General features: G+C 36.3%; 1 protein-coding gene across 2 annotated transcripts in view; it reads right to left on the minus strand.

The window, feature by feature from the left end:
• Positions 1 to 2764: 2764 nt before the first annotated feature.
• The window catches only part of PNPLA8 (patatin like phospholipase domain containing 8), a 33212-nt gene continuing 21502 nt past the window's right edge, over positions 2765 to 14474 (minus strand). For both annotated transcript variants that reach the window (XM_058804619.1, XM_058804620.1), the window contains exons 9-10: positions 5457 to 5652; positions 2765 to 3618 (exon numbers count right to left, since the gene is read on the minus strand). In XM_058804619.1, coding sequence (XP_058660602.1) covers positions 3344 to 3618; positions 5457 to 5652 — 471 coding nt within the window. In that variant the 3' untranslated portion in view covers positions 2765 to 3343. The remainder of the gene's footprint in view (positions 3619 to 5456; positions 5653 to 14474) is intronic.

Consider the following 14474-nt stretch of genomic DNA (forward strand, 5'->3'; position numbering starts at 1 on the left):
TGGGGAATTCTCTGGTGCAGTGATACAGTTATTTTAGTAGCTGTGACTACTGAGCCAATTTCAGTTTTTTAACCAGATAGCACCACAGCATTCCCAGGGGTACTTTTTCAAAGCAGGATTCCTTTAACATGATGTTCTGCAGTAGAGTATTCCTTCTGCAGTAGAGTATTCCTTTTCCCATTGTTAACATTTTTATTCTTCAGAGGCATTTTTTCATTCTAGTCTATTCTCTTCTCAAATCCATGTTGCACTGAAATCATATAGTTCAAAGTACTCATGATCCCTCCTAGATTCACCTGTGAAGAGAATTATCATGTTCTTCAGGCCATCACAAAGATCACTTAAAACCTGCTTGTATTTGACCCAGTGCTAACTCCTCTACTCCCTATCAATAAACCCCTTTAATTTAAAATCCTGTTTCTTAATTAGTGAGACCTCATTCCACTACAGTTCTTATTCCATTTTCTGCTGTTGAAGTATCATGCAGTGTTCCACAGCCAATGCCTCAAACTTCCTGAAAACAATTTTACTTTATATAGAGTGCCGCAGGAACACATCCATAGTAGTTAGGATTTCTGACAAATTGCTGATTTTTTTTTTTGAAGTAACTGAAAACTAATTGCAGCTCAAGTGAAATACTTATTGCATCTCCACATTTTAAAATGGCTTACAGAGGAGAAAAATCTCATTAGTCCCTGATGACAGGCAACACTGAGGATCAAGTTAATTTGAAGGCATTCAATACGAGCACCTTGTGAATTAATGTACCATAGAGGCCTAAAACAGTCTGAATTAATTACTCTATAGCTCAACTCATTTCCACATGTACTTTTAAAAGCCACGCTTAAGAAAAATACAGTTATGGCAATAGAAGGGAAAAAGGGGTGAATGAAGATATGACAGCAGCTTCCAGCAAAAACAGTATCATCACAAATCCAGATCTTACCCTATTTGAAATAAAACCCTCAGAACATGAGGTTTTATTTATATAAAGAAATTAAATGGAAATGTTATAATTTTGTTCACTAAAGGTACATGTTTTCCTTAGATAATACTTGCCCCAAAAAACCATGACTGAAAACTTATGAATTCAGAATAATGCCTTTGATATCTCATGGATGATGCTGTAACTTTTCTCTTTGCCAGGGGCGTGTGCAATGTGGGTTATTACATGAGACCACCTGATACTGTTTGTTTCGACTTATGGTGCAACACGGTTTAACTCTGTACAACGTACCTCTATCAGAATAATGCTGACATTTCTTTTTTATATGCTTAAATCATCTCACACCTTTGGGAAAGGTTTGATCTCATTATTCCTCTATTTAGTTCTTAGTAATTGGAATGCAAAAGTGTCGCAGACATCTTTTTATGAAAATCCTTTTCTTATGATTTTTTTTCCTGCTGAGGAGCTGAGAGGTTTCAGCAACAAAATGTAAACAATGGTTATCTGCTGCTGTGGATGCATCAGGTGTGTCTGTGACTGGCCCATCTTGGATGTTTACAATTAATGGCCAACCACAGCCCAGTTAGCTTGGACTCTCTGTCCGAGACACAGACCTTTGTTATTCATTCCATTCTACTCTTAGCTTAGCTAGCCTTCTGAGATTAAGCTTTTCCTTCTATTCTTTAGTATAGTTATAATGTAATATATATATCATAAAATAATAAATCAAGCCTTCTGAACATGGAGTCAACATTTTCATCTCTTCCCTCATCTGAAAACGCCTGTGATCACTGTCACACAAAAGGGAGGCTGTATAAATGAAAGCTGGATTATGATCATAAATCTCTGCCTTGTGTGGCAAACTTAAGGAGAGAACTCAGGATGAAAAGGATGAATATCTAAGTAAAATGACACAGGTCAAAATTTAAAATATATCAAATTAAAGAAAAAAAAAAGGACATCTCAATCAAATGTTTTCTTGCACAGTCAAGAATATGATGTAGCACCTCCAAGGATCTCAGTTGTCTGCCTCATAGTTCCTTTCCAAACTGCAGCCTAATAATATTTTCAATGTTTTAAAACAAGTACAGAAGGTGACTATCATAATAAGTGTTATTTTTAGTAGATAATGGCAGGTGATTAGTTCCAAACAGCAAAGTGACAAATGCACTGATTTTGGTGAAACTGGATGCTTTAGCTACTGCATAGAACTTACATTTTATCCAGTCAATATTCTCATGCACTGTAGCTGTCTACTACAAGACAAACATTCCCCCAGGCACCTGGAAAACAATCTTATTAACAGGTACGTGCCAACATGCAACAGCAGCTGTCTCTACCTCAAATTTCACAGCACTGTTTTGAAGAACTCCCATGTACCTTCCTGTTGAAGATGCTGTTTGAGACACTGGCTTGTCAGAGCTCACAGCATCCCTCATGGCATATGCAGGAAGTATGCCCAAAGGAATGGGCGATAGGCCTGGACTAAGTTCCAAATGTTAACTTCACAGCCATGACATAATTTCAGGAGAATGCACATATGAAAGTTAGAAGACAAAACGGCATTTATATAATTTGATGCTGCAAGTTTTAATTTTCCTCTTGACTAGAGCTATACCTCAAGTCTGGACCCAAAACTTAAGTTTCCCTAAGAAACTTTCTCATTCATATGAACTATTTCAATATTTTATTTCCTTCATCCTGTAACTGGAATAGCTGCTTAAGTGAAGTTTTGGGGCTTGGGATTACTTTCAAATAAAGAGTTAATCAATCTGAAGTTATTCCCATAAAAACAACAAGCAGAAAGTTCTAAAAATATGAGTTAATGCTATAATTTAATAGGCCATTTATAGTCATCCAAACATTTGACTCAATACTGTTATGTACAAAATCCACTAAAATAAAAAAACAAATTTAAATGTTACCTTTCATATGCAAAAGTGCAATTAACACAGGCAGAGCTTTTGCAAGAATATTACATTTCTATTAAATTCACTGCCTACATAAGAGCCTAACAGGTATATTGCCTACACTAAAGTGAATGAGGATTTTTTTTAATTAACTCTGAATAAGCCTGGTAGTTGATAAATAAAGGTTTTCTGCCACAATCATAGCACATACACCCAAAAATGCATTGCACAATTGTTTCCATAATTTTCAGTTTTACTGACTTTAGAAATTAAAGTAGAGCAACAGAAAGATTCATTAGTTCCAAGAGTAATTGACACCTTAAAACCTTGTAATGAGTGTGCACGAAACAGCCATCCTGAATGGCTTTTCCCGGAATCCTGATAGCTTTCCAAAGATGTTATTTACCCTGAATCAACGTTCTGCCTTTACAGTACCAAATGGATTTTCTGGAACAAGATTTACATTTATCTCTCATGTATTACTTATTCATAATTTGGAAAGAAACGGCAAGCCTTCATACATGTCAGCCTTTAATTTTAACCAGTCCTGAAACCTCTGCAAAACTGATTTTTCTTGTGTTAATATTCTTGCAGCTTTTCTCAGTTTTTCTTCATTTCGTTCTAAATAACGAATTCCATCTGTCTGCAGCTGATTGAGTTTCTCTTTACGGCTTTCATCCAGAGGTATGTCTTCATTCATAAGAGGGTTAAATCTGAAATAACTGTCTGGAGGTAACAGTGCATCCAGCATGGTGTGGACTTCTGTATGGAAAACAAATGAAGAAAACAGTTCAATTCACACGAGAGAATCAAACAGTCCTGCAAGTGATCTGAACAAAAACTGCTCTGGAATGACACAGTAAGAGTAAATATGTGCTGCTTTGCTGAGTAAACATTTTTCTACCACTGTCTCATCAAAACCCCTTTCTCATTTGAAGACTTGTAAATGACCTTGTAGCTCTGTTTACTCTGGAAAAGATTCATCTTTTATTCCAAGACAACTTCACTGGTATGACAATTAAGTGAGCTTTGTAGCTATCTAGATTTTTAATTACATTCCATTCCTTAACAAGAGCCTATCCTGAAGAGCAGGAATGTAACTTACATATTCCCATTTCAGGATACCTGTCATTTGTTACACTTGGTACTAACAGAAGTAGGTATTATGAAAACAACAGGTATGTTCTTCTGCAATCTCAAAATAAAAATATGTATGACTAAAGCTTTATTTTGTTTACAACTATTAATATTTTTTAATATATTACTACATATTTGAGACTTGAATTTAACATGCATTTAAAATATTCAAGTTCAATTATATGACTTCAGTTAACTAGTAAAATAAAAAACTATGTAATGCAATTATATATTCTTTTTTATAACCTGCTTCTTTCTCCCTTTAGATCTTTTTGTTGGCTCACTTAAAATTCCATTTCTATCACTTCCTTCAGCATTCATTCTATCTTCTTTGTATTCTTAATGCGTTCCTCCATTCTTTCAAACATTTATTGTCACATAAAAAGTTTGAAGTGTAAAAAATATCAGGTATAAGATAAAAGCAAAAGATTCTTGTAAATCTGAAATAATCTTGTCTTGGCCTCTCCTCCGGCAAATTACTCAGCTATGTCTGTTCTTGTCTTACCACATCCAGTCTTTCTTGCCCTATTTAACACTCTCCCTTTTTTCCTTTGTAATACAAGTTCCCATTTGCTCAAATCTACTCTCTTCTCTTTCAATTTCTTTTCCTTTGGTCTCCTCAATGAACTTTCCTTTCTTCCTTTTCCTTTCAAATTTCTTGCTTCATTTTTCAGCTGCAATGAAACTTTCTGATAGAAAGTGGACAGCACATATTGCTTCCCACAATTCCCACTGCCTTTCCACAGCTGTGCAAAAGCAAAAAGACAATCCAAAATCTAGTTTTCTCCTACTAGTGACAGTCAGCTGACAGAGAGTATACAGCAAGATCTAGACCATAAGACCACTTCTTGTTCCCTGGCTTTTTGCAGTATCACTTTCCTTTGTAATGGGAGGGGGGAATTATCTGTGTATCAGTATTTCCTGTTTACAAAAATAAAACAGATGTAAACTGCTAGTGACACAGTTCCAGTGTACTTCTATCTAGGAACAGAATTTATTTTAGAAAACAGATGCTTGGCTCTTCCTGACAGCAATGGAAGTCATCAGCACTGGAAGATACAGTACAGTTCTTGGAAAAGTACAGGTATAAAAGCATATTTTCTGAAGGTGTTGAAAATAAATGTTCTATATTAACTACTAAGCATTTCTACATTATGGGAAAAACAAATAAAATATAAGAAAATATTATTTTAAAATTAATTCCTGAATATGTCTTTTATCCTAAAGCTCAAGCAAAAATATTTATCCTAATAGTAATACTGGTACTAAATAGTAATACTGGTACTAAAACTATACACAGTAAGTTACAAAGAGACCTGCTTCAATTCAGTTTCATGGGGCTGGTAGAGAAGAGAAGAAGAAAGACAAAAGTTTGAAAAGTTCTCTGAATTGGAGCTATAATTCTAAGAACCATTAATAACATTGAAGACAGTCACAGTACAAGTATATCTTAAGACACCAACCTTCTGTATCAGTTGCACTGTTGATAACATTCGCCAGTTTGGCTTTCAGACTGGTGTGTGTGACGTTGGTCTTTACCTCACTTTCATACCGACCAGTGCCCAACGAAATCAGACACTGCAATGGAACATTGGGCCAGAGACACTTGCACTCATGTACTGCCAGCGCAGAAGGATTGTTTAGGAGCAGACCTCCATCCTGTAAATTAACAAGAAATACAAATATTGGTACTATACATAACATATGACCACAAAAGAAACTGCAACTGTAAAATAAACTAGCATAGCCCTAATATACAAAACCAATGAAAACTCGCAAGCATTAATTTCCAAGTTTTGTGAAATTGAACTGAATCTGTTTTTATGATAAAGCAGCTTCCCAGCTTGGCCTCCCAGGCACTGGCAGAGCAGCTGGCGGGCTGTGCTCAGTTCTGCTGCATTATATACAAGTGGTATACTGAAACAGCACTGTTCACTGGAATCTCTAGAGAAGCTATGCCTTCATTTTTGAAGACCTTTTCAGTAAGACAGATACACATATTAACAATTTCTTAATCAAAAATCTGCCTCTTGAAATGCTTATTAGTGATATTACATGGAAATTTTCTGTAACAAAACCCCAACCGCTACCTGAAGATTCCAAAACAAATTAAAAAAGAAAAATCACAAGAGCTAAGCTTGGCCAAACCTTACTTCGTAAACACAGTCATTACACAAGATGCTACAGCTTTGATTTAAGAGCTGGAAAGTCATTAAGGTTGGAAAGAACTTATTGAGCTCATCTGGTCCAACTGCCCTGCTCACACAGGGTCAGGTACAGCATGCTGCCCAAGGCCATGTCCAGTTGGGTTTTGAGTATCTCCAAAAATGGAGACTCCAAAATCCCTGTGGGTAACCTGTTCTAGTGTTTGAGCACCCTCACAGTAAAATATTTTTCCTGTGTTCAGATGAAATTTCCTGTTTGCATTTACACCATGGTCTCTTGTCCTACCAGTGGGCACTACTGAGAAGACCTCCCACTCTTGACTGGTACACATTTCCTTCCAGAGTCTTCTCTTCTCTTGGCTGAATAGTCTCAGTTGAATCAGACTCTCCTCACAGGAAGAGTCCCTTAATCATCTCTGTGGCCCTGAACTGGACTAACTCCAATGACTCATGTCTCTATTGTACTGGGAAACCAGAGACAGCACTCCAGATGTGGCCTCAGCAGTGCAGAGAGGAAGGGCCATCCCCCATGACTACTGGCAGCACTGTTGCTGATGCAGCCCAGGATGCTATTGGCCCCTTGATAACTAACAAAAGCTTCCTCATCCATGCTAGATTCCATGAGCTTTCTTGCCACTCTGAACTTGTGTGCAATTAAACAACTGGAAGAAACAAGGCAAATTTATCTGATCTATGGCTACAGAGACGCAACATCAATCCCTGTTTGTCTCAAAACAAAATAATGAAAACAAAATAAGGATCTTTATACCACATATGATCATGCAAAAAATCTTGTTGATATAAAGTGATATTTTCACTTATAGTATAAGCTTCAAGCTACAATTCAAATTCTACAAAGCATTGCCAACTTTATGCACAGCCCTAAACCTTTTTGGTTCCTATTAAGTTTAGCAGTTCCTCTTGGACAGATGGAATGTCTTCAATGTGTCACTCCTTTCCTCTGTATTGTTAGCTATGTCCCTATGGAATGGTACTGCCTCTGTGCACACAGAGCCCATACAAACAGAATATTCAATAAATTACACATTATCGACATACACTGGGTCTAAAAGAAAAACCAATAGATCAAGAGAAGTGCTTATCCCCTTTTATTCAGTATGCACAGGGCCAGACTAGGGATAGATACTTTGTACAGCTTTGGACACCCAGTTAAAAAACACTGAAGAACTGGAACACGTATAGTAAAGAAAACACTAAGATGGTTTGGGGCCTGAAGCACATAACATACAAGACGAGATGCAGGGAAGTAGGTTCGCTTACCCCGTTGAAAAGAGAAAGCCAAGGAGGAAGCTAATAACAGTGTTCCACTATCTAAAGTAGAAATACCCAGATTCTTTCAAAAAGTACAGAGTAAGAGCTGGAGCATCTGTGGAATCTCCATCCTTTGATATTTTCAAAACTAAGCTGGGCAAAGTCCTGAGCAATCCAACCCAGCTTTGAGGTTTAGCCTGTTTTGAACAGGAGGCTGGACCAGATAACCACCCGAGGGTCTCTCCTCCTCCTCTAGTTTTCCTAAGGCTACACTCTATTTAAAGAAATACTGCATGAATCACAGATATATGTAATTTTAGCTGTTAAACAAAATTACATCTCAAAATCTATTCTTATTAGAATTTGAATTTTGTCAGTCCAGTCTCAGTCTTGTGGAAAATGCAAAATTTGTAGTGCAAGGAGAGGTTCCCGTTGGCCATTTAAGAAAAAATGTATTCACCAGAAAATATCAGAACACACTGAAGACGCAAGTGGTGGAGTCACCATCCCTGAAGGTATTTAGAAGACATTCAGATGTGGTACATAGGGATGTGGTTTAGTGGTGGACCAGGCAGTATTAGGTAAATGGCTGGACTTTGTAGGTTTTTTCTAACATAAATGAGTCTATGATTCACACCTTGCAATCTTTAACAGAAAGGGTAACTTACAGGAACTCTACAAATGACTAAACTGTTGACCTATATCCACAACAGGTGGAATTGGCCCAAGCTTTGACTCAGAACTCAGTGTTGGGCAAACAGGGCAGATCCCTTTTTTTTCTGTTCTCTCTTGGACTAACTGGCCCCTTCCCTACATTTCACCCTCTCTTCTCATTTAGCTAGATCTCAATCCAACTGCAAACTCTCTTTTTCACTTCCCAAGCACATATTTGTCATCCCTTCCTTTCTCTGCTGCTATGCTCAGTGCAGCAGCAAGTGCCAGACACTGCTTCATCTGCTGAACTTTGCGAAACCATTCTACACTTAATTTGCTGGCAGTATACCAAACACAAAGGGCTGGAGTAGGAATGCTAATGCAAGGAGATACTAGAAAAGGGGGCATAACTCTCCTGATGTCATCAGGCAGGCAAGCAGCAAAGAAAAAGGCTTCTTAAAAATTTCTAAATAAAAAAATAGATATTTCTAAATTAAAAATAATGGAAACAATCAAGTAAGTTAATATTAAAATGGAACACAATAATAATAGAACTGCAAAATTGCTAGTGATAGAAAAGCAGTGAACTCAGGGACTGTGACATTGTTTTCAGTCTTTTGTCAAATGCTTTTCAGGTGGTAAATATGCAGTTGTTCTGTTTTATTTAATATCTTATTCCCAGATGAAGCCAATGAAATTTTTTCACACAGATTTTTTCACAAAAATTCCTTAATACAACAGTAACCATATTTTTAGAGCTTCTGGTAGGTAACAAGGAGTCTAAAGCTGTAGCTAGTATTTTTTATCAGTGTTTTGATAGTTGCAAAATGATCATGCAAGGCTCCCCCCTGTTACTTGACTTAGAGATCTTCAATTATTTAAAGCAGGAAAAATGGACCTTTTGTAAACAAATGCTCCAATAAAAACTCTGATGGAGATACCCTGCTTGCACAGTTCGAGAGGTAAAGAAAGGCCTGGTTAAACACTGTGAAACAGATGAGTGCAAATTCTACAATCAGAAGGAAAAGAGACTGGGAAGTCTGCAAGAAAGTATTCCAGAGCACATGGGAGCCTGGTAGCAAAGGACTTTCTGAAAATCTTGTCCTATTTAAATAATTATGGCAAATAGGCATGAAGTCACCAGTGACATACTTAAGTCAATACTTTGAAAATAATTATTTGAAATTAAAGTATTAAAATTCAAAAATTGTACTATACCACAGCAGAGCAGTTGTTTCTCACAAGAACATTCTCCACATTCATCGGCTCTCATTGCACTTCCTAATTCTGTCAGACTCAAGTTGAGCCTTGTAACTGTTCTGTATAACACCTTGTGTGCTGCACAGTTTCATTTAAATTATCCTAAACTTTGTGAATAAAATAATCTAGCACTGAATGAAGGATATATAGTGTATGAAAGCCAAGTCTGAGATTTGGAAGCTGAGTTTGTTGGCTCCATAGTAACCACTTCACCTCACTGCCTATGCAGACATGCTTTGCATTTTAGTTCACTCTTACAGACTTGCTCTGTTGTTTACTTTCACTGTCTTTGTGAAAAAGCAGAGACAGAATTAGTACAAAGCTATCACAGGACAAGACAGGCTAAGACTCTGAGTGGACTTCTGAAAAGTATTTTTTAAATTCTATGCTTAAAGTCAACATAAATATCATAAATATGCAGCCTAAGGATAAGTCTAGTTGCTGCAACTGAGTTCGAGTAGTTGCTGCACAGTAATAAGGGGTTACTTCTTAGAAAAACTAAAATAGCTGCTTTAAAAACATTTACTCTGTTTCCCAGAAGTAATGGGCAAAATCATTCTGTAAAATCATCTCAATACATTTAGGTATGTAGCAGCAAACATCCTCAGAGTAGAAGACAGGAATGAGAAAGGGGAGAATTATTTCACTACCTAAGTTGGTAAGGTCCATCAATCCAGGTAACTTCAAGATTCACATCCCAGCCTAGTCCTCTCACTGCTCTGGGCACCCAGTGTCATTATGAAAATGTCAGTAATTGTACCCTAAGCTTCAAGGCTTGCTCAGTAAAGCATCACTGGGCTAAAAAGTTACAGGTTTTGACAAGTGCTTTGTGAAAAAGAAATCTATACATTCAGATTAAACTGTACAATAAACTAGCTCCCTATGCTGTTCTGTTGCATATATACGAATATGTTTGAAATATACATGAATTATGGCTTTCTTCTTGGGAGTAATCAGTCAGACTGATTGCAGTATTACTGAGGATGAAACTGGTGAAGAGAAGCTCCCAGTAAGACAGGCAATCTTTATTTTCCTTAACAAACTATTTGGCAAAATATAGAAAGTTCTATAAACATGAAACAGGACAGAAGCAGAACTGTTTTCATCTTGCTGACAAACAATGGATGGTGGTGTCAATATTTCTAACAAATCTCTGTCTAAAATGTGACCAAGAACAATTAGATTTTGCTTCATTCTAACAGTAGGTTCCACTTCGCTGTTTGAGTGAGAATCTTATTTAAATAACTTCAGTCATTTTTTATAAAGCACACAATGACCTACAGTTGTCTTCTTATACAAATATTTAATCCAATTTATTCAGGAAGATTCACCCTTGCTTTATAATCATGCTAAGAAGCAGACTCCTGGGGTCAACTACATACAATTATAATATATTCTGCACTATGCTGATTCCCAGCAGAGGCCCTAATTGGTGACAGCTATAAATGCCATCCTCCTACACACCAAATTTCTAACAATTACAGAAAGAACCAATTCCCTTATTTAGGGAGAGCCAGAGTGCTCCTTTAGATTCCTGAAATAAGCATCTTGTGCTCATTATTTTCAAATGCTGTCTCAAAATAATGATTTATGTTTAAATAAAAAAAACACTTAAGTTACTAGAAAAATAAACACTTAAGTTACTTGTCATAAAGAGAGCAGTGAAAAAGGGATTTCCCTTGAACTGGCATTGGGAAACATTCTAGAGAAAACATTTGTACAGAATATGAAAATTAGATGCAGTGGCATTTATATTATTGAATGACACCAATATTAAATTTCCATTACTGCATTATTTTACATTCTTTATTTTTTAAAGAAAATATGAAGGTGCATTAGCTGTATCTCCTGCCACAGCAGTTACAGAGAGACATGATACTAAGATTACATGACAAAATGTAAAGAATAAATTTAATAACATTTGAAAATTTACTGAAAAGCTTCTTTTTCAGTTCAACTGTTTTCCCATACAGTATTTATAACTTTTCCCCCTAAAAACTAGCAACACCATAATACAATTGGCATACACCCAAATGTCATGATCAATGCTTCCAAGAACTGCCAATACTATTGCTCTTAAAAGCAAAATATTTGATAATATATTTTACATACACTAGAATGAATGCCTGGCTGAGGTTGACTTCTAGGTGATTATTTTGAATTATTAACTCATCCTAGTGAGTCATTAATTCACAGAAAATGACCTGCTGCTCTGAAGACATCACTGAATTTATGGGTTTATGTCAGATACAGAAAATGTATCCGTACAGGGTACTGAGGAAGTTTGCTAAATATTAGTAGACATTATGAAAGGAAGAATTGTTTGGCAATAAAATATATTGTCAGAGATTTCATTAAAAGCATAAGTTGTGCATGACAGATCTAATGACATTAATTCTGCGGCTCACAACAGCAAAAATCACAAAAATAGTATGTATTTTAACCATGCTTCCCAAATGATGAATTGGCTGTGATATTACAAGCAAAGATCAGAGTGTGTAACCTAATAAAAACTGGGCCCATGGCTGAACCTACACTGACCCCAGACACAGGCCCAAACTCAGGGTCTCTTGTGATACCTCTGAAGCACAGGTAAGTTAACAGTACAGTTAAAAACCCCAAAACCAAAACAACCAACTAGATCTCCCAACCCATGGGTCTGAATAAAATGCTATATTCAGATAACTCCAGGATACTCAAGTCTAGAAGTTTTGTCCTTGCTGACAACATTCAAATTAGGAAGCATGTAAATACTGTATATGCTATGGCAGAATATACTGGACTAAGGAGAAAGCTGCACCAAACAATTACATTAACATGAAACCTCTACAACTGAGCAAGGAATCCCAGATATGGAGATAGCCAAATTTTTGTGAAATGTGACCATGTTAAATTTTCAAAATTTCTAAATTCTTTAAATTTTATTTCCCAAGATAACAATGGAAATATTTAGACTCAATATGTTTTTACATCAGTAACTTGATCAATGTTATTGTTATTACATATTGATATTAGTTTTCCTAATTAATTGGTCTACATTTTTAGCTGCTAGCTTTTTAAACAACAGTAAAATGTCAGGAACTTCAAAATGCATTGAGAAAAATACAGAAAGACTAGCAGTGATCCATAGGGAATGTAGGTGGCTCATTATCGGATATATCAATTAAAAATGTTACTTAAAATATGTTGGTCATTCATCTGTTCAAAACCATATAACAATCAATGCTGAAAGCTAACTCTACAGTCAACTGTCAAATCTAAATATATTACAGACTCCACTGATTTCTACCTTTCTCATTGCAATTTCAAATTGAAATTGGATTTCCAATTATAGCCCTTTATTTATAGAATTATGCAAGCTACCTAAATTTCTTAAGACGATTTTCTTCTTTACATGTTGACTCAAGCATTACATTTCATTTCACTGCAACTGAAATGTATGCTTGCAGCTAAAGGATTTGATCTTAAAAGGACAAAATGTATGAGATAAAGTGAATTCACTGAAGATAATTGCTATGAAGGATTCAGGATTTGGACATGAACTACCTAGTTCCTGTATCCACAGTGGAGGCAGGTGGATGGGGAATAAGGACTGAAGGAAAAGTTCTGCACTTTCTCAAGTCCCCTAAATAAGAAGTGCATGGCTAAATGACAAAATACAGTTGGTATCAGAATCATCATGAAAAAGCTCTGAGTAGGGAGCTATGACACAATGATTTAAACCACCAACATATAAATTGCAAGGCAACATATAAAGGCAAGTGTATTCTAATCTGTATCTTCCTCTCAAAAAGGAAACACATCATACTGTAACACAGGTTCCAGCCTGACCAAGTTAATGCCTCTGAATTTTGTTTCTGATTTAGAAGTGCTAATTTTGACTCCAATATATCATTCAATGTTGTGAAATGTGTCTTGGTTCATGCAAAAAACACACTGAATAGTCCAGTTGCAAGAAAGATTACTCCAAATGCAGCAGGTGCAGCAGAAAACCATTAGGATAAACAAGAGAACAGAGTCGGTTCTGAAAAACTGAGACAGACTCAGGTATTTAGACTAAGAAAATTTAAAAAAAGATGAGTGTCTTTCTTTAAGCATCAGACACATTAGGAAACCAGACCACTATATATATCAAAATCAAGCTTTCCTTGAGGGAAGAGGCAAAAGTTTATCAATAACCACACCACATCCTTGGGCTTTTATTTGCAATGAACATCACAAGGCTATTTCCTTTAGAAACATGGCCCCATTTAAGTCAGTGTTGACAAATACACAACCTAAGAAAATAAAAACTATAAAGAACGGAAAAAGTTTTCTTTTTGATTTAAGAAATAATGGCTGCAACATCAGAACATGAGTGTAGAACCTAGATTGTCTGTACAGAGCTTACTGAATGGACTCTGTTCACAATCCTCCACTCTATGCAGCCTCCTCTGACCTTACAAAATTTGTTTTACAGCAAATATTAGCTGGTCAACAGCGTTGCTGAAGATGGACTCAAGAGTCTAAGCAAAAAAATAGTTCAATTAATACAGCTTATTGAGAGCGAGGTTTTGTTTCTTCTTTTCAATAAGCCCTCTGAAGACTACATTAGGAAAAGATCACTCTGAAACAACTGAGATAAAAATTAGAATGCTTCCAAGTCAAATGCCTAAACAACAGACACTCTCAATTTCATTATACTAAACAAATCTGCCAATAATATGTCACTTAGCAAGCCCCTGCAGGGAATCTTACAAGCAGTCAGCTCTGCAAAATACCACTGGTACAGTAACCACAGCAATTTCACAAAGGCTGGTAAACTGCACAGCGCACGTCCACCTTCAGAGCTGTTATCCAAACCTATGGAATCCATAAGGGAAAAAGAAACACAGATACCCATGTAACTTACATGTGCCAGTAAATTCCCTCTTCCTTAAACAGTAAGCAACACTGCCTTGATTGCTGTAGGCAAACGTACATGGCAAAAAGTAGAGAGAGAAACAAAGAAAGAGCTGATTCTATCATTGTGAGAACAAGATACACCTATTAAACTGCAGCCTGCATAAGCTCTGCTGCATACTGATCACCGTGGCATATCCTAAGAATGAAAAGAACTTCAATGTGACCTATATTCTATGTCTTCTCAGA

This window comes from Ammospiza caudacuta, chromosome 5 (assembly GCF_027887145.1).
Source record: "Ammospiza caudacuta isolate bAmmCau1 chromosome 5, bAmmCau1.pri, whole genome shotgun sequence".
Taxonomy (NCBI): domain Eukaryota; kingdom Metazoa; phylum Chordata; class Aves; order Passeriformes; family Passerellidae; genus Ammospiza; species Ammospiza caudacuta.